The 19,767-nt window shown below is 36.1% G+C and overlaps 1 protein-coding gene and 1 non-coding gene across 7 annotated transcripts in view; both read right to left on the reverse strand.

Annotated features, from left to right (window-relative positions):
* ARFIP1 (ADP ribosylation factor interacting protein 1) overlaps positions 1-19,767 on the reverse strand; it is a 122,684-nt gene that overhangs the window by 36,179 nt on the left and 66,738 nt on the right. For 5 of the 6 annotated variants that reach the window (XM_053901189.1, XM_053901187.1, XM_019441257.2 and 2 more), the window contains 3 exons: positions 16,088-16,183; positions 14,392-14,504; positions 5,674-5,895 (listed from right to left, as the gene is read on the reverse strand). In XM_053901189.1, the coding sequence (XP_053757164.1) occupies positions 5,674-5,895; positions 14,392-14,504; positions 16,088-16,183 (431 nt within the window). The remainder of the gene's footprint in view (positions 1-5,673; positions 5,896-14,391; positions 14,505-16,087; positions 16,184-19,767) is intronic. The other variant, XM_019441263.2, reaches the window with a different exon arrangement.
* Positions 9,688-9,796, reverse strand: LOC128776748 (U6 spliceosomal RNA). The gene has a single exon (XR_008421926.1). It is a non-coding gene; the product is annotated as a U6 spliceosomal RNA (small nuclear RNA).

Below are 19,767 nucleotides of genomic sequence, written 5' to 3' on the forward strand. Positions count from 1 at the left end.
ATAAAAAGATATACAACTGGGACGCCAGAAAGAAATGAATATATTATGTATATGCATTATAAAGAAACACATAAATTAAGTATGCTCTTTTATAATTAAGTATGCTTTTTTGGCACTGAAAATAAGTAAAACACGATTTGATTCATAAACTTCCTTTAGTTGATAAGTTGTCTCAGTATTTCTGGTTGGGCAGGGACATTTTATACATTGTACACTGCCTTCACAATTACAAATAAACTGTACATAAAGTAATCAAAGGGTATATGCATTAAGAACAGGGCCCTGGTTCTAATCTGCTGCTGAACAGCGAAGGCCAATACAATTCCTTAATCTCAATATTTGTTTGCTTTGTACAGGGAAAGAATAAAGTTTCAAAACATTTCAATTTTTTTTCTCTTTAGCAGCTCCTACATCATTTACAACATTTACCAGATGTAAATGACCACTATTTCCCATTAAACTTATACATTAGGACCAAATAATAGAAACGGCCACTGGATCTAAAACCTCCAATTTTAGTACTATAAATTATTACCTAATTAATAACAAGTGGGTTAATTTAAACCATGCAAAGCAATAAAAAATTAGTCTCACAGGTACTAACTGATAATTGACGATATTATGGACTGTGTGAAATTCCCTAATCTTGAAGTATATGTTACTTTCTAAACTGAGAAAAAACAACTTAATGAGGTGCCATGGTAGAACACAACTGGGAGTCAGAGGCACATAAATGGTAAAAATTGAGTTTGGGAATTCAGTTTGGGATTTCCTACCCTGATTCTGCTGACTGGATTTGTCTCTTGTATGAATAACTCAAATTCTTTTTGTGTCAATTTCTTAGTAATAAAATGAAGATAATTCCCTTACAAGTTTGATAGGAAGCATAATAAGAGAACCTTCATAAAGTTTCTGACAGATGACAGGCATTCAATAAAGTTCCATCTCCTGTCCCCCTCAGATCTGTTTTCTCTACTGCTGGATACTGGTTGTTTCTCCAGAAAATGAAAGAACTGAACTGATCTTTAAAATCTTCCTTCCCAAATGCCACAATCCCCAAACAGCCATAACCATCATACTTTCTTCAGTGCCACTACGTGCCATGCCTGTGCTAAGTATTGTCAATGAATCTCCTGTCCTAAGGCAGAAGGAAGTGAACACCAGCTCTTCGTCACTGAACTCTATAAACTTTTTTTCAAGAACAATCCATTGACAAAGAAGAGAGTTATTTTGCTGGCTTGCATAATTGATCCCGATTACCGAAAGAAAGGAAACTGGACTGATAAGGAAGAGGTTGCCTGGAATATAGGCAACCTCTTAGGGCATCTCTTAGCACTACCAGGCCCTGTGACTAATGTCAATGGAAACTACAACAACCCATTTCAGTCAGGACTACCAATGACCTGGACCCTTCAGGAATGAAGGTTTGGGTCATCCCACCAGGCAAAGAACCATGAAAGGCTGAGGTGCTAGAGCCAATGTAATATGGAATGGGTAGTGGAAGAAGCTAAGACCTTGTAACAATTTCTACAACTGAGGACTATAACTGTTCTATTTTGTTACTAATATGTGTGTGTGTATATAAAGCAAATAACTTTGTTTTCTTCCCTCTCTTATCCCCTTAGCATACAACATAAGATATATTATTAATTTTACATCGTAGAACTTAACTTACAGGATATCAAGGAAAAAAGTGAATGTCACTCAAGAACTCTGCATCCTCTTCTGGGGAATAGGTTACTGAGTCTTTGAGAGTATGCAGGATAGTCATATCACGTTAGGTGAAAGTAAGACTTTGTTACTGTCTTTATTTGGAGATTAAGTATGGCTTAATGATGATGGTTAATTTTATGTGTCAACTTGATTAAAGTGTCCAGTTATTTGGTCAAATACCAGTCTAGATGCTGCTATGAAGATACAGATTTTGGGGGTGCCTGGCTGGCTCAGCTGGAACAGTGTACAGCTCTGATCTTGGGATTGTGAGTTCAAGCCCCATGTTGGGTGTAGAGATTACTTAAAGATAAAATCCTAGAATAACAAGATACAGATTTTGTTGATGTGATTAACATTTACAATAATAAACATTCCAGATATGATTTAAAGTTGACTTTCAAGAGATTATTCTCCATAATATGAATGGACTTCATTTAATCAGCTCTTCCAAGCAAAAAGGTTGAGGCTTCCTGGAGGAGAATTCTGCCTTAAGATTGTGACATTAGAAATCTGGCCTGAGTTTCTATACTACTGACCTACCTTTAGGATTTCAGACTTGCCAAGTCCCACAACTGGGTGAGCCAATGCCTTAAAATAAATGTGTGTGTGCTGGTGTGTGTGTGTGTGTGTACAGTGTGTGTTATGTACACATCTCCTATTGGTTTTCTCTGGAAAATCCTGATACAAATATATCCACCCTGTAAATACTGACTCCAAATTTCATAGTCTCTAATAGGTTCTAGTTTACCATTATTTTTATATTTACAAACACCAGTTAGAATGTTCAATCCAATAAATTTTCTATTTCTTACATTATTTCCTTCAAATCACTTCTGCATACACATTTGACTTTAGCATTTGTTCACTAAGAAATCATATCAAGTATGTTTTGGAGTATAAGCATCATAAAAGAAGAATATAGTATGTCTTTTTAGCAAAATAGGATAGTCCAAATTCTTGTTTAAAAATGCTGCATGATGGTGTCATGCCTATTAAACTACTAACTAGATAAAACTACCTGTGATGATTAATTTTACATGTCAACTTGGCTGGGCTATGATGTCCAGATGTTTGGTCAAATATTATTCTGGAGGTTTCAGTGAAGGTGTTTTTTGAATGAGAGTAATATTTAAATTGGTGGAGTGCAAAAGCAGTAAAGCAGACTGTCCTCTGCAATGTGGGTGGGTCTCATCCAATCACCTGACCTCCCTAGAAGAAAAAGGAATTCTGCTAACAGACTGCCTTCGGACTCAAACTGCAACTCACATTCCTTGAGTCTCCAGTCGGCCAGCCTACCCTACAGGTTTTAGCTGTACCAACGCTCCATAGTGCTGTGAACCAATCTCTTAAAATACATCTTTCTACATATCTACATATCCTATTGGTTCTGTTTGTGTAGAGAACTGGACTAATATAGTACCACATTTCCTTTTCGTCCTTAAAAACTCATTGGCTCTTGAATTTAAGAAAACTCATCTAGTATCTCATCATCAGAAGACTCATAAACTCAGATTTCACTTGTATTATCTATTTTGTCATCACCGTTGAGTATCTTTGCTGCTGTCTCTTTGCAGTCATCTTCTGATTTGTCTAGTAATTGTGAAATATCTTCCTCTGGTAGTATCTTCTCTTTGCCATTATGGGAAAAAAAGGAAAAATTCTACATTTTCAACTATGTTGCATAAACATTAAAAAAAAAAACTACAGAATCAGTTTCTTCAGATTTCATTTTGGAAACACAAAGAATACTTATCTATTTCACTTTTTCTAGGAAATGCTATCATTCTTTTATTTTCTTATCATCTTGGTAATTTTTAACATGGTTGGAAATAACTGATGAGTAATGATGAAATAATTCCTAAGATGATGAAATAGCAAAATGTTTTAAGTAGCAAAATATGATCATTAAGATCCCATTCTATGTCTTTGATTTCCAATGGACCCGTATGGTAGTTGTAAGATAAAAAGTTGTATTCTGTTAAAAAAAAAAAAAAAAGGAATAAGTACATTTTCTCACTGGACTAAAACTCATAAAATATCAATCCTTGCAAAGGGTTAGAAATGTTCAAATAAGAAATTCAAAAATTAGAGGCACCTCAGTGGCTTAACTGAGTTAAGCATCCGATTCTTGATCTCAGCTCAGGTCTTGATCTCAGGGTCAAGTTCAGGCCCCTCACTGGGCTCTGCACTGGGCATGAAGCCTACTTTAAAAAAAAAACAAGAAACTCAGGGCGCCTGGGTGGCTCAGTCAGTTGAGTGTTCAACTTTGGCTCAGGTCATCATCTTGCAGTTCCTGAGTTCGAGTCCCGCGTCAGGCTCTGTGTTGACAGCTCAGAGTCTGGAGCCTGCTTCTGATTCTGTGTCTCCCTCTCTCTCTCTGCCCCTCTCTTGCTCACGCTGTCTCTGTCTCTCAAAGATGAATAAACGTTAAAAAAAAAAACAAACTCAAAAACTCAAACTGGGTCCAATGGATGTGAATACGGAGGATTAACCTCTCAGTTCTATAAAAACAACAACAAAAGGATCTGACATCTAGAAAAGATATCAAAGGTACCTCCTACTAGCTAAGACAGAGCATTAAATGAGCTAATACATAGATAAACCACTTAGAACAGTATTCGGCACATAGTAAACTCCTAATCCGTGTTAACTACTATAATTAACAGGGTCTACTGAATGTAGCATTACTGAGAACACTGAGAACACTGTTGCAGCACTTCTGCAGATCCTATACCCTGGCTACCTCCTTCCACACTGTGGGGGTTTTTCTCTAGATCACAGACCCTCTAAATATTCTACTTACAAGGGACAGCCAAAAGGCCACTGAGAAACATAGACAGGCCTGGTAGCTCCTTCCTGTGCACATGCATAGGTGAGCTCCACCCAGAGGTGCCCCCTCCTGGCCTCACTGTCTGTACATGGCCTTGGCTACTAAACAAAACAAATACGTGTGTGTCCGTATGTATAAAATACAAATAAATTCTATATATAAAATACAATTTTAAGCTCTACCTCTTATTTGTTTTGTGATCTTATAAAAATTACCTAACTTCTCTTGGCTTCAGTTTCCTCATCTATAAAATGGGGATAACATTTCTTGCAGTCTTGCTACATAAATTATATGATATAATGGCTATAAAGCACCTGGATCATTACAGTGAAATTGTGGACACCCAATAATTGCAGCTGTTATGATTAATCAGCTTCCCAAATATTCGATTAGCTCTTTTTGTCTATCTAATGACTCAGAATTGAATCTCAGTATTCTTTGCTATTATGATATATATTGCCATGTCTAGCCAAACTTTCTTTTCCAAGACTGTAGATATTATCAAATGCCTTAATGCTCTAAATTATCTAACTCTTCAAGTTAGATGTCTGTAGGAAAGGGATTTTGCACCTTTTGGCTCCAGGTGAGGAAAAAAAAAAAGACATCAAAGAAAACACTTCATATATCTTAAGAAATTCTTAGGAATTCTCTGCTGAATGCTTATAGGGATATATACAGAAAAATGATTTCATAATTATTCTAAAATTCTTAATCTCTAAAATTCACAATTCCTATTAATGAGTCAGTAAAAGTATATTATGAATCCAGCCAAGCACGTTACTATTTGTTCAAGAGACTTGGACAACTGGTAAGAGATTTTCAATAGGTACCTGAATTTACTTTTTATCCATGCCCACATACACAGAGCTATGATTCTTTCTAGATTCAAGCAGGTTGAGTATTTTCCTTTTCCCTTCCTCTAACCAAGTTCCCTTCCCCTGAAACCTCCAGCTGACATCTCCGGTCACTTGGGCCTTATTAAAAATCATATAAAATATCTTGAAAGAACACCTCAAGATTCCAGTTTTATTAAGAGTTAAGCAAATCAGAAACATAACAAATTATATCTTGGAATACTATTGCCGTTCTCCTCCTCCACACTCTCCAATAGTTATTTAAAATAATCTTACATGGAGTTCTAGGGACTTCAAACTCAGGTCAGCAAATGCATCTCCAAGTTGCCTTTGGGTATGCACCATCTGGAAAAGCTGGGTCGACAGTGTCTGAGCCAGTCTTAAAATGTTTTCATATTTTTTCTTGTTATCTCTTAATATATCAATCTGAGCTTCAAGTTCAAGGTCCACAGTTCTTGATCCACGGCCTAGCTTCTCAGAGATAATTTGTCGAGTACACTAAAAGTGGAAAGATGCACTTTGTTTAGGAAGAAAAAAAAAAAGAACAAAAGAGAAAAGAGTAATATAGGATCCAAAGTACTAATGCTAGAGCATTTGGCATATAGCATTTTTGGCTTCAAACAAGCTACTCTTAAAAAAACTGAAAACTATCAGTCCACTTAGAAGTTCACTCAGACTCAAATAAACTTACCAGTAATATCTACTATTACTAATCAGAGCAAGTTTTTTTTTTAATGTTTTTTAAATTTATTTTTGAGAGACAGAGCACGAGCAGGGAAGGGGAGAGAAAGAGAGGGAGACACAGAAGCCGAAGCAGGCTCCAGGCTCCGAGCTGTCAGCACAGAACCCGACACGGAGCCCAAACCCACAAACTGTGAGATCATTATGACCCGAGCCGAAGTCGGACGCTTAACCAACTGAGCCATCCAGGCGTCCCACTAATCAGAAGAAGTTTTAAGACTTAGAGAGCTAATTTATATACTGCTAGATAAGCTCTCTCACATAATCCTATTTCGGGCTTAGTGTACTTGGGTAGATTATTTACAACAACTGAGATCCTTGGCAGTGACTTAAGAATATTACTGGGTTGTTAATAGAGGAATAATAAACATACCAAAATTCTACTCTCCTGTTTGTTTCAAATGCTTTTCTTCCTTCAATCTTCCTCTTAAACTAGCTGTGTGTATGTGTGTGAATAGGAGGAATGAAGGGAAGACAGGAAGGAGAAAGAATAAAGAGGTGGAGGTGGGAAAGAATGAGGAGAGAGAAAGGGGTAGAAAGAGAGAGAAACAGGGGTTGGGGAAGGGAAGGAGGAAGAGAAAGAGGTAGAGATTAGACATTCCTGGATTCTTTTACTTTATTCAGAAAGAATAGTATTAAATTATGATATTATTGTGTCCTAACCCAGAAATAATAATACAGGAAATTTTTGTTAGCAATAAAAAAATTATAAACAACTTCACTACTCAATAATATAAGAGTAACCGTATAGGGCACTAATAAGCTTTTCATCATTTAAAGTTAACAAAAATATTCTAAAAAAGTAATAAATAAATATTGTCATTTTTAAACTTTACAAATTTGCTCTTTTATCATGTCTTTCAAAGTTTTGGTTATAGAACTAATATCTACTCCAAAAATTAACATAATGAATGAAATAAAAGTTGAATTTTCTCTTCCTTGAATCCCCCTAAATAACAGAAAACTGCTATTTACATAGTCTAAACTCTTCTGTAAACTTCTATACTCACATATGTGATATCTGTCAAGTAAACATGAGACCAGGCTACGCTATACATAATATCCTCAATATTTTTCCTATGAACAAGTATCTTGAGACTTTTCCTTGTCAATACATATAAATCTATATTTATCCTACTAATGTCAGTATATTATGTACTACTCATACTTTTCTATTTAAAATTGAAATGAATTCCCTGACATATTCTCTGTTCTCATCAACTGAGGATCTTTTTTTTTTTTTTAAGTTTATTCATTTATTTTGAGAGAGAGAGTACAAGCAGAGGAGGGGCAGAGAGAGAGAGAGAGAGAGAGAGAAAGAGAGAGAGAGAGAGAGGGAGAGAGAGGATCCAAAGCAGGCTCTGCTGTCAGTGCAGAGGCCAATGTGAGACTTGATCTCACAAACCATGAAATCATGACCCAGGCCAAAATCAAGAGTTGGATGCTTAACCAATGGAGCCACCCTCACACCCCAATTAAGGATCTTTGTGAATAAACCTTTAAAAATAAAGGAGTTCTTTTTTTTTTTTTTTTTTTTTTTTTTTTTAAGGTAGAGAAATTATACGGAAAGTGATAGGAAAGGTGAGAGGTCGAACCCACAGAAGAGAGATAAAACTATTTCTAAGGAAAACATACAAACACACACTCAGGAGATTAAAATCATATCCAGAGAAAAGCTTAACTGCAGACTTGTCATTTTTATGAGGGAAACATCAGCAAGAAATACTACCTGAAATGGTAACGAGATAAAGGAGATATACCATTGCATTCACCCACACAAAACAGATTTATTTCCCTGTGCAATATCATCACACACATTTACTCCATTTGAAAGCCAAAGCATGTGGTGCCTTCCACAGCAATCCAGATAAAACAGTCTGTTCAAAGTCAAGAAGCCAGAATTCATTGAAGAAGCTTGGTAGACTGGACAAAATGAAAGAAATGTCTACTGTTGTCTGAGTGGCCATTTTTCCTCAGAAATAACAGCTATAAGCAGACAGCAGGGTCAAAGGTTTAATGAGGGAATGTTTTTTGTTTCCAGGAAGCCAGGGCAGTAAGAAGCATAAGGTGACAGTGATTATGAAGCATGTTAAATCTTGACACTGGAAACAAGTGTTGAAATGGAACTTTCCAACCTTGTATTCTAATATGGATAACGTACAACCTTAAGGACAATCTAAGTAACCTGGAAGTGAGAGTACTTCAGATAGCCTACATTCCTGAAAATGCAGATGAATTACAATGAGCTGGCAGTCCCATTCAGTTTTCCATACTTATAAATTAAGAATCCATTAAGATAATGAGACAAAAGGAGCAAGATTAAAGGGACAGAAAGAAGCAAAAGTAAATTACTGCTCTATGTAGATCTCCTACTTGGGGGAGGGTGAATATAATAAAGTGATAAACAGTATACAAAATACTGTGAATCATTGTCATACAGGTCATGAATTTACAAGATAGTCACTGTGTACTCTGAGTATTTAAATAGCACCAAGAGCTTTTTCTGTAAAACCAAAAAGTGAATAAAAACACTTAAATACTATCAAAAGAATAATTTCATGGTATAAGCTGACAGACACTAAAAGAGTTATTAATGGTGAAGGATAGGGAAGTAGGGACCATAAAAGAAAATACTAGAAATTGAACAGAGGAAATAGGTTAACCAGTAAATGAGTAAGGCAATATGACAAGAAAAACAGGAATGAAAGTTTAAAAGATACTGGCTTAAAGGCAACAAAGATTAATTTGAGGTGTGAATACTGATGGCAAATTCTTAAACATTTAAAAAAAGTATTTATTAATGTTTGTGAAACATGCCAAACAGCTCTGAATGCTGAAACCGAGATTATTCTTAAATAAATAAAAATAATAATAAAATGGACTTCTAAAAGTACTCTATTCTTTTCTTTTTTAAGATTTTTTAATTTTTAAGTAAAAAATCTCTACACCCAACATAGGGCTCAAACTTACAACCCTGAGATTAAGAACTGCATGCTGGCTCATCCACTGACTGAGCCAGGCAGGTGCCCCTAGTCTATTCTTTAAAAAAAAATTTTTTTTACCTTTATTTTATCTTGGGGGGCATCTGGCTCTTTTGGTAGAATGTGCAACTCTTGATCTCAGGGCTGTGAGTTTGAGCCCCACATTAGGTGTAGAGATTAGTTAAAAATAAAATCTTTAAAAAAATAATAGTAAGTTAAAATTTATTTTTTAATTCTTTTTTTTTTTTAAGTTTATTTCTTTATTTGGCAGGGGGAGGGGCAGAGAGAGACTCCCAAGCAGGCTCCACGCTGTCAGCCCGATGTAGGGCTTGATCCCATAAACTGTGAGATCATGACCTGCGCCAAAATCAAGAGTCAGACTTTTAACCAACGGAGTCACCCAGGCGCCCCTAAAGTAAGATTTATTTTATTTCAATTCTAATACAGTTAACATATGGTGTTACGTTAGTTTCAGGTGTACAATACAGTGATTCGACACTTCCATATTACTCAGTGCTCATCAAGATAAGTGTACTCTTAATCGCCTTCACCTATTTCACCCATCCCCAGAAATATGGAATGCTTCACAAATTTGTGTGTCATCCTTGCACGGGGGCCATGCTAATCTTCTCCGCATCGTTCCAATTTTTTAGTATGTGTGCTGCTGAAGCAAGCACTAAAAATACTCTATTCTCTACTAGGAAAATACAAAAACAAAAGGGATAAACCAGAGTTCACTATTCACTACTATTCCTGCAGATGAGAATAAGTAAGAACATAAATAAACTTTGGATTCAAATTTTATGAATAAAATCAGGTAGATTAAAATAATACTTAAGAATACTTATATTCAGGGCCTAAACTTACATTTGTTCCCATTATAGATTTGGTTTAAACCACCAGCCTGGTCTTAGAGCCCAAATTAACAACCAATAAAGGAAGTGCTAAATATTCTTGTTGACGGAAAGCCTTTTGGTGATTAATGTATCACAAATAGCTCAAGCCCCAAATCCACTTAGTACCTTCAAATCTTAACAGGGCCAAGACAGTAGAATTTAAAGAAGAGTTAAGTGGATGAAAGCTCTAGCTGCTCAACTTAGAGCACTGGCCATAACACTCTATTTGTGAACTGTTTGTGGCTGTAGTGGTTTGCAAATCAGGAATAGTCTGTATTTTTATACAGAGCACACGTCTCTTATGCGTCTTCTCAAGAGTAACACAGAAGTGAATTTATTCTTTCAGTTAATACTTTTAAAATATGGTCTGAAATCTTTCACAGAGGCACCTGGGTGGCTCAGTTGGTTGAGCGTCCAACTTTTGATTTCAGCTCAGGTCATGATGCCCGGGTCGTGGGATCGAGCCCCGTGTCAGGCTCTGTGCTGAGCATGGAGCCTGCTTGGGACTCTCTCTCCCCCTTTGCCCCTCTCTGCTCATGCTCTCTTTCTCTAAAAATAAAAAAATACAAAACTAAAATCTTCTTTGTCATTAAGTAGATTCTGCCTCCTTAAAATTGTTTGACTTTATCCCCTCTTCTCCGTTCCAGTCTTCACAGCCATAGTCCATGTCTTAATTACTCTCTCACATTACTGTAACAGCTTCTTTTTTAAAATTAAAGTTTATTTAGGGGTGCCTGGGTGACTCAGTCGGTTAAGCGTCTGCCTTTGGCTCAGGTCATGAGCTCACAGTTCGTGAGTTCGAGCCCTGCATTGGGCTCTGTGATGTCAGTGCTGAGCCCACTTTGGATCCTCAGTCTCCCTCTCTCTCTCTGCCCCTCCCCTGGCTCACATTCTCTCTCAAAAATCAACAAACACTAAAAAAAAAAATTAAAGTTTATCTGTTTTGAGGGGGGAAGGGCACAGAGAGAGAGAGAGAGAGAGAGAGAGAGAGAGAGTACCAAGCAGGCTTTGCTCTGTCAGCGCAAAGCCTGACGTGGGGCTCGAACTCACAAACTGTGAGATCATGACCAGAGCTGACACCAAGAGCGGACACATAACTGACTGAGCCACCCAGGCGCCCCTACTCTAATAGCTTCTTGACAAAATCTCTTACACTGCATATTCTACTCTGCTTGATGTGTAATATGGTTCACTCTTGCTTAAAATTGCTCAGTTGATCCCCACTGTCTTTAGAATGGCATGAATCAGACCCATCTGCCTTCCCAAGTTTATCTCCTACTGCTCTTCTCTCCCACTCAAAGATCCAGTAATACCAGTTATCCAGAGATTTCCCAGACCATGCTTTCTCACATGTCTACAACTTTGTTCATGAGGCTATATTTGCCTGCTGCTTGGAATTCCTCTTTTTGCTCCCTTTCATTTAACTTATTCATCTTTCATACCAGACTGGGTTTCATTTATTTATTAAACTTATTTATTCAGCCATTCCTTTGTTCATTTATTCATGAAATTTGCCTCTAAATAGGAACATTCTATATTCACACATTTTGAAACCTAAAGAATACAGGCCTTAGCAGTGCCTGGCTGGCTCAGTTGGTAGAGAATGGAACTCTTCATCTTGGTATCATGAGCTCAAGCCCCACGTTGGCTGTAGAGATTACTTAAAAAAATTAAATTAAAACACTACAAGCTTAAAAAAAAATACAGGTCCTATTTCTGAACAAAGTTCTAGTAGTTACAAATTACGAAATTTAAGATTTTTGTTCATTTGAGCCTTCCTCTCTTGCGTCCTTTAGTTCACGTTTCCCTTGCTCTTTATCTTGTTTTCCTATATGTTTATTATCTGTCCCCCTTGTTTTGTCTTTTACTTCTACACTAATCTGAGTTGAATCATTAAGACTCCATATTTACCTCTTATATTGACATACCACATTCAGCCTTTTTATAAAAGTTTATGTTAATGAAACTGACCAGCCTTTAAAATGTTGCACACATAGCATAATACTAAATGAAGGAGTTTTTAACTGAAAACTGAAAACACTGAAAAGTTTTTCAGTTTTAACTGCATTTTTTTTCATCAAAGCTTAATCAGGAGGGGTACCTGGGTGACTCAGTCAGTTAAGCACCTGACTTTTGGTTTTGGCTCAGGTCATGATCTCACGGTTTGTGGGTTTGACTCCTAGGTTGGGCTCTGTACTGACAGTGCAGAGTCTGGTTGGGATTCTCTCTCTGCCTCTCTTTCTGCCTCTCCCCTGCTCCAGTACATGCATGCTCTCTCTTTCTCAAAATACATAAAAAACATTTAAAAAAAAAAAAAGCTTAATTGGGATATTGTAGTGTCAATCAGAAGAGAGGGGTGCCTGGTTGGCTTAGTCAGTAGAGCATGAGACTCTTGATCTTGGGGTCCTGAGTTCAAGCCCCATGTCAGGCCTACAGCTTACTTTTTTAAAAAATTGGAAAAAAAAAAAAATTGGGGAACCTGAGTGGCTTAGTCAGTAAAGCGTCCGACTTCGGCTCAGGTCATGATCTCATGGTCTGTTGAGTTTGAGCCCCGCACTGTTCTCTGTGCTGACAGCTCAGAGCCTGGAGCCTGTTTCGGGTTCTGTGTCTCCCTCTCTGCTCTTCCCCCACTTGTGCTCTCTCTCTCTCAAAAATAAATAGAAGAGAAAAAGAAAGTTCTAACTTATACAATTATTCTTTTCATTTAAAAATTTTTGTAAGTGTATTTAAACTTAAATAAACTGTCAGCGCAAAGCCCAATACAGAGTTCAATCTCTTGAACCATGGGATCGTGACCTGAGCAGAAATCAAGAGTGGGACGTTCAACCGACTGAGCCACCCAGGTGCCCCGAAGTCATGTGAGTTTAATGGAATTTATAGCCCAGTGTGTCTGGGCTGGCATATGCCTCTCAACTAAAAGAACCTCAAAGTGTAATGACCACATTGGGTCTCTTTGACTCTGTTCTTGTGGCTTTTTTACCTTTTCATTCCAAATTGTGAGCTATACTGGGCATGCATTGTCATTTCAATAATCCTTCAAGGATAAGATTTTGATTTGGTTGATTTAGGACTGTGCTTGCCATCCATTTTACTTTTGAGTAACTTGATTCTAGCCATGACTTTGATCTTCTCTTTCTTGGACTTCAGTTCCTGCATGATTTCTGCCTTTAATTTCTGTCTATTTCTGTTCTCTAACAAACACTAAATAATTTTTAGAAAGATTCATGAGCATGTTTCAGGGTACTTTTATCATCTTAAGAGAACCTGTACTTTTGTAGATGATTTCAGATCATATTTTAAAAGTATTAACCACGAAGGGCACCTGGGTGGTGCAGTCGGTTGAGTGTCCAGCTTCGGTTCAGGTCATGGTCTCGCAGTTCGTGAGTTTGAGCCCCGCTTCAGGCTCTGTGCTAATAGCGCAGAGCCTGGCACCTGCTTGGGATTCTGTCTCCCTCTTTCTCTGCCCCTCTCCCTTGTATGCATGCTCTCTCTCTTTCTCAAAAATAAACAAAACATTTTTAAAAATGTAAAAAAAAGTATTAACTGAAAGAATAAACTCACTTCTGTGTTACTCTTGAGAAGACACATAAGAGACATGTGCTCTGTATAAAAATATAACAGACAATCCTTGATTTGCAAACCACTACACCCACAAACAATTCACAAACATAGGGTTTTATGGCCAGTGCTCTAACTTGAACAGCTAGGGCTTTCATTCACTTAACTGTTCTTTAAATTCTACTGTCTTGTCCCTGTTAAGATTCAAAGGTACTAAAGTGGATTTGGGGTTTGAGCTCTTTGTAATACATCAAAAATTCTATAGATTAAATAATCTGCTTATTGTTTCACAGAGGTCATAAGAAAAAGAGTCACGAATTACTCTGAAGCAATGCAACTAACAACATCAATAAACTTTTGAAGTCCAACTCACTTGCAAACTGATGCTACATGTACAGTTAATGCTCAGTCATTATAATAAGATCAGTGAATTCCAACTCTGGATAATGAATGTATCTCTTTTGCAATTCAGTTCCATAAAGTATCAAAAAGAGGAGGTAGGGACAGACATATCTACAGCAGTTCTACAGCTAAATGTGTTCTAAGGCAATATATTTCTTCTTCAATTATGTATCAATTAATAAGCATTTTGGTAACTTTACTCTTTTGCTACTATTTAAACTACAACTATGCAAACAAAGATTAATAAAACAAAATGCTTCATCTTCTAACTGTATTTTTATGTTTAGATGGCATCATTCTCTCCTATACATTCATACATTTGCAAAACACTAATTTGAATAACATACAAATGAAAATTCTTAGAGCCAGTTAGGGTGGGAACATTAACAAACAAACAAACAAACAAACAAACAAACCTTGTAGGTGTTCAGACTCCATTTTCTAACAAGCTCTAACTTTTCCATTGCAGGATTTTTTATTTCATCTGCTAGAATAACTGGTCCACCTTTGGTCTGTGTTCTCTGGCCACCTGCATGATCATAACAAAAGACAAAACACAAACCAGATAAAGACAAGTAAGTAAAAAACCAAACCACTGATGCTTATTCAAGTTAAACTAGTTATGCATTTAAAAATAAAAAGGTTTTGACAAAGTGAAGAACTCAAATTTCCTGGAATCATTGAGAATAATTTCCAAACACTTAAAAAACATTTCTGTCCGTTAAATGCAAATGTTATGTGGCTTGCCTGTCTTAAAAAAAAAAAAAAAAAAAAATGTTGTAACCAAACTTCTTTTCTAAGTAAGCTCTTTACTTCTAGAAAACAAAATTTTGACAATTACTCTTATAGCCTCATGACCCTAAAAAAACTGTGCCAGTAAAAATCTGGAAGGCTATGAACTCTTCACAGTGATCTCCTTTCATCATACTATGAAGAACAGAGCAACAACAGAATGTTACTATAATTTTGGAGGATTTAAAAATATAATCCAAATTTCAAATAGTCATTAAAAATATCTTACCACCAGTATGAAAGGCTAGGCTAAAACAAGGTCTACATTGTACCTCCTTTTTTTCTCAAGAGACCACCCACCCTCCTGCAAAAAGCCATAATTAATACAGTATAAAGCCCTGACAATGTATTGCTACAACAGCTAAGAAATTATGACATAAAAGCAACTCTGCACCTAAATAGTTCCTATAATAAAATGTTTTTCATAGAAAAAAAAAGTTAAATGCTTAAGATACTAATGACTTAGAATAAAAATTTTCATAATTTAAAGAGAACAATGAAATAAGGAAAAGAGAAAAAGTTCTTAAAAATGGTTTTAAACTCAGAGTCAGCAAAAATTTCTTTTCTGACTTACTCTTATAGTCAGACCAGCCTTTGCCACAACTTTACCACAACCTCAGATCAAGAACGGTATGCAAAATCAAATACATGCAAGATGTACAAAATCCTCATGGAAATAAAATACAGAATGTTAAAGTTTCATATGTTAAAAGAAATATGTACTTCAACTTTTTCCTGTTTGTACAATTGAGCATATTAAAGTATAGAACAAATTCAATGCAAAGAAATGCATTTTTCCCAAGTGTTTTTCACTGGCCATAACTGGTAAATTACATATTCTTTTGTTGCAATCTGCAAGCTATTTGTAAGCTGTGGTTGAAAATAGGAAGACACAACATTTTCCACTTGACCCATTCCAAATAATGAACAACCCAATTGTTGAAGGCTCCTTTTTTGTTGAACTGAAAACAGAGTAGAGCTGCAAAGCGGAGAGGATCAAATAAGTGAATCTACATTTTATAGAGCAAAGAAAACATGATTTAAAATGAATCAAATCTTACCATGTTTTTAAATCAAAGGGAATTAAATTTCAGGTTTAAGTTAATAACTTTGAAAAGCCAGAAAGATAGGGATGGCTAGAAAAGATTATTTACATTATTGTTAAAAAAAGAAAAAAAAAAAAAAAAGAAGCAGCCACCACAAAAGCCAGAATTACACACACCTAAGAATATAAAGCAAGGGATTATGAAACTGAGTGAATTAGTTTAGTTTCAGAAGGAGCAAGAAGGGCTTTATCCAATCAGTGAGTGCAGAGAATACCTGCAGGAACAACTAAATCACTTCCTTGTTGAGCCAGGCGACTAGCTGCCACCCTGCTAGGAGACATAACAGATGGCAATGGTGGTGCCGGGGAACCTGAAAAGGGTAGACATTTAACTGTGAAAACTCTTTTCCTCCTCCACATGTTGTACACTTTGAATATAGGTTTAATGACATTTCCGTTAAAATACTCAAAAACGAGGATTAAAAATTGGAATTAATATAGTTTGCTTTCTTGCAAGAATGGACTAACAATAAATGGGTGCTACCAGGCTGAGTTCTTGTAGAAACTTTTCATGCCAACTGTTGAAACCAAACAATACACAGAGCTATAGGAAGAAACTTGGCAAGACCTCGCAAAATCAGGACTTTACCTGGGTTCTGCTATTTCCAAATCACTTAACAGAATGTGGTTAAAGTTCCATAGTTGAACGATTTAAAGCTTAAGGAAATATTTTGTACATCGTTACTCCTACAGTCGAAGGAAAGCTCTTCAAGTAAAAATCCAAAGGTATGTAAAAATGTATCAAAATTATAACTAAAATTCACAAAAATGTGAATGAATCACAGCCTTCACAGGAATTATAGCCTAAAATTTTACATCATAAATCCAATAGCACATAGTGTAGATCACTGCTATTCATACTATGGATGCAAGGGAACTATATCAATTATTTCACCTGAAAGGTCATTGAAAATGCAAAAACTCAGGTCCCGCCCTAGACCTACTGAACTAGAATCTGCATTTTCATAAGATCCTTACGTGATTTGTATGCATTCTGATGCTTGAGAAGTGCTGATATAAAGTGCTATTCTAGCTAATCATAAGAATGGAGCTTTTAAAGCATAGCTGGGACACTCCACCGCATCTACTGGTCATCAGTGGGCATCTGCAAGGTTTTTGGTTTTTGGGGTTTTTTTTTGACAGTATTAATTTTTTCATTTAATTGTTTTTATTTATTAAACAAATAAAATTTAAATATATATTTAAGGTGCACAATGTGACGTTTTGATATATGTATACGCTGTGAAACGATTACCACACAAACCAATACACCTATCACCTCTTTTGCTTTCTCTTGTGTGGTGAGAACATTTGAGATCTATTCTATTAGCAAATTTCAAGTTTCTAGTACAGTATTATTAACTATAGTCACCATGTTGTGCATTAGGCATCTATAGTTTTTTAAAAGCCACTCAGATTATTCTCTAACTCAACCAAGTTTGAGAACTGAAGGGAAAAAAAAATAGTATTTTAATCAAACACAACTGAATTTTAAATTCTTAACTCTGTGTTTGAAATTCTGGCTCTATTTACCACATAGTATCAGGAATATGTTAGCAAATTAGTTAATGTCTCTGAGCCTTAGTTATCTACAAAGTGAGAAAACGGACTATCCAACATTGTTGATAATGTCCAGTATTAAACCAAGGAAAACTTATAACTTCAACTGCTTTCTTTATTTTAAAGTCTGAAGGTTGTACATCTTTAAGGGAATGATAATTGCAAGCTGAAAAATTATTAATGTCCTTCAGTATTCAGTTGAAAGTATCTTAACATCCATAAGCATCTTTTATTTCAGCTATACTCTCTTCCAGTTCTCTAGAAATGAATCAAATTTATAATTAAAATTTTCTAATAGGACAGAAATCAAGATCAAATTTCTTTACTTAGAGTTAGTAATAACTGGTTATATTCCAGATATACTAAGATCTGATGGAGAAAGAGTCACCACTTTTAATAATAAGAAAACCTTAAAATGAACTAGATCTAACATTAAAATCCAAACAATAGATCGAAATAGACTAGCATTACCCTTCAAAGTGAGAGATATTTATCTCTTTAAATCTGCCGAACCATAAAATTTAAAACTAGAAGGAATGACAGAAATCAACTAACTCTGACATTAAACCACAGAAGAAAACCCAGAGGGGTTAAAACAGCTTATCAGAGACTCAGATGTTCTGAATTCACACCATAAAAATCTCCATTATTAAATTCAATACAGGAAACACTGATCCATAAGTTACTTGTTGAGTTAGAAGGCATTTAAATAGGTTATCCAATCCAATCACCATTTTAAACAAAGACTATCTCTACTCTCCAAGGCACAAAGGTTTCTATCATAGAAGGAAGCGTTAAATAAAAGACAACTACTGTAGTTCCATTTCTTGATGATCCCTGAACAGAGCTCCGTTGTTCTGGTTATTACTGTTTATTAACCTTGCATAAGAAATAATCCCATGACACAAAAGGAGATGTGTATAATATATGCAACAAATGATACAGAACTTTGCAAACTAAGATAGCAAAAGCTATGGTGCCCTGGTAACTGGGTACTTCAGCCTTCTCATTTTACTTTCAAGGGTAATTATCACTTCTCTGTATCTTCAATATTCCCTATCTTCAAATTATCATTTCTATGTAACTTCAACCCTTTAAACCACTAATTTAGATGAAGTTAGCTACTAAAATCATTCACTATCCAATAAAAAATAATTCTTAAAAAGCAAAAATCTTGCTAATGTACTAAATTTGGGGAATTAGCTCCATTCACGTCAACAACAGAACTCTAGGAATATGAATATATGTATGTAATGATCGATACCCCATTAAAACAAAACTAGGTACCAAGTATACTTCACTCTCATGAGCTTTGATTTATTTATAATTTCCTTGTTATTAATTTTGCAATGTATTTGTTAGGTAGATTTCAATAATTGTTGTTAGGCTAAACTTAAGTATCATTTCTCCTAAATTTGCTCTAGAGATGGAAAAGTAAATGGTTAATACTTTTCTTGGAGCAACTATTCAAGTAATAAAGTCATTGTTATCATTCAAGTAATAAAGTCATTGTTATCATTCAGTCATTTTTCCAGAGAGCTAAAAAAACAGCCCCAACTCCTTTAACGTTTTTTTCATAAGATCTATTTCAGAAGTTTTAATCATGTTACTTTTTCTCATTCCAATTTATCTGTAAATACCTTAAAACAAGTACACTTAGGGGAGCGAGGGTAGCTTGGTAGGGGTTGATTAAGCGTGTGACTTCGGCTCAGGTCCTGATCTCATGGTTTGTGGGTTCGAGCCCCATGTCGGGCTCTGTGCTGACAGCTCAGAGCCTGGGGCTTGTTTCGGATTCTGTGTCCCCCCCCCTCTCTCTATCCCTCCTGTGCTCTGTCTCTCTCTCTCAAAAATAAACATTAACAAAACAAAACAAAAACAAAAACAAAAACACAAACAAGGGACTTAAAACAACTACAACTTGAGGTGCCTGGGTGATTCAGTGGGTTAAGTGTCCAACTTAGGCTCAGGTCAGTGATCTCACAGTTCATGGGTTTGAGCCGTGCTGGGCTCTGTGCTGACAGCTCAGAGTCTGTAGCCTGCTTCAGATTCTGTGTCTCCCTCTCTCTCTGCCCCTACCCCACTAACACTGTCTCTCTCTGTCGCTCTCTCTCAAAAAAACAAAAACTACAACTTTTTTTTTTTAAGTTTATTTATTTATTTTGAGAGAGACAGAGCACTGGAGAGAGCAGGGGAGGGGCAGAGAGGTGGGGGAGGGAGAGAGAGAATCCCAAGCAGGCTCCACACTATCAGCACAGAGCCAGATCTTACAAACTGAACCATGAGATCATGACCCGCACTGATATTAAAAGCCAGACACTTAACCGATTGAGCCACC

Source organism: Panthera pardus, unplaced genomic scaffold (assembly GCF_024362965.1).
Source record: "Panthera pardus isolate Hobbes unplaced genomic scaffold, ASM2436296v1 HiC_scaffold_13, whole genome shotgun sequence".
Lineage (NCBI taxonomy): Eukaryota > Metazoa > Chordata > Mammalia > Carnivora > Felidae > Panthera > Panthera pardus.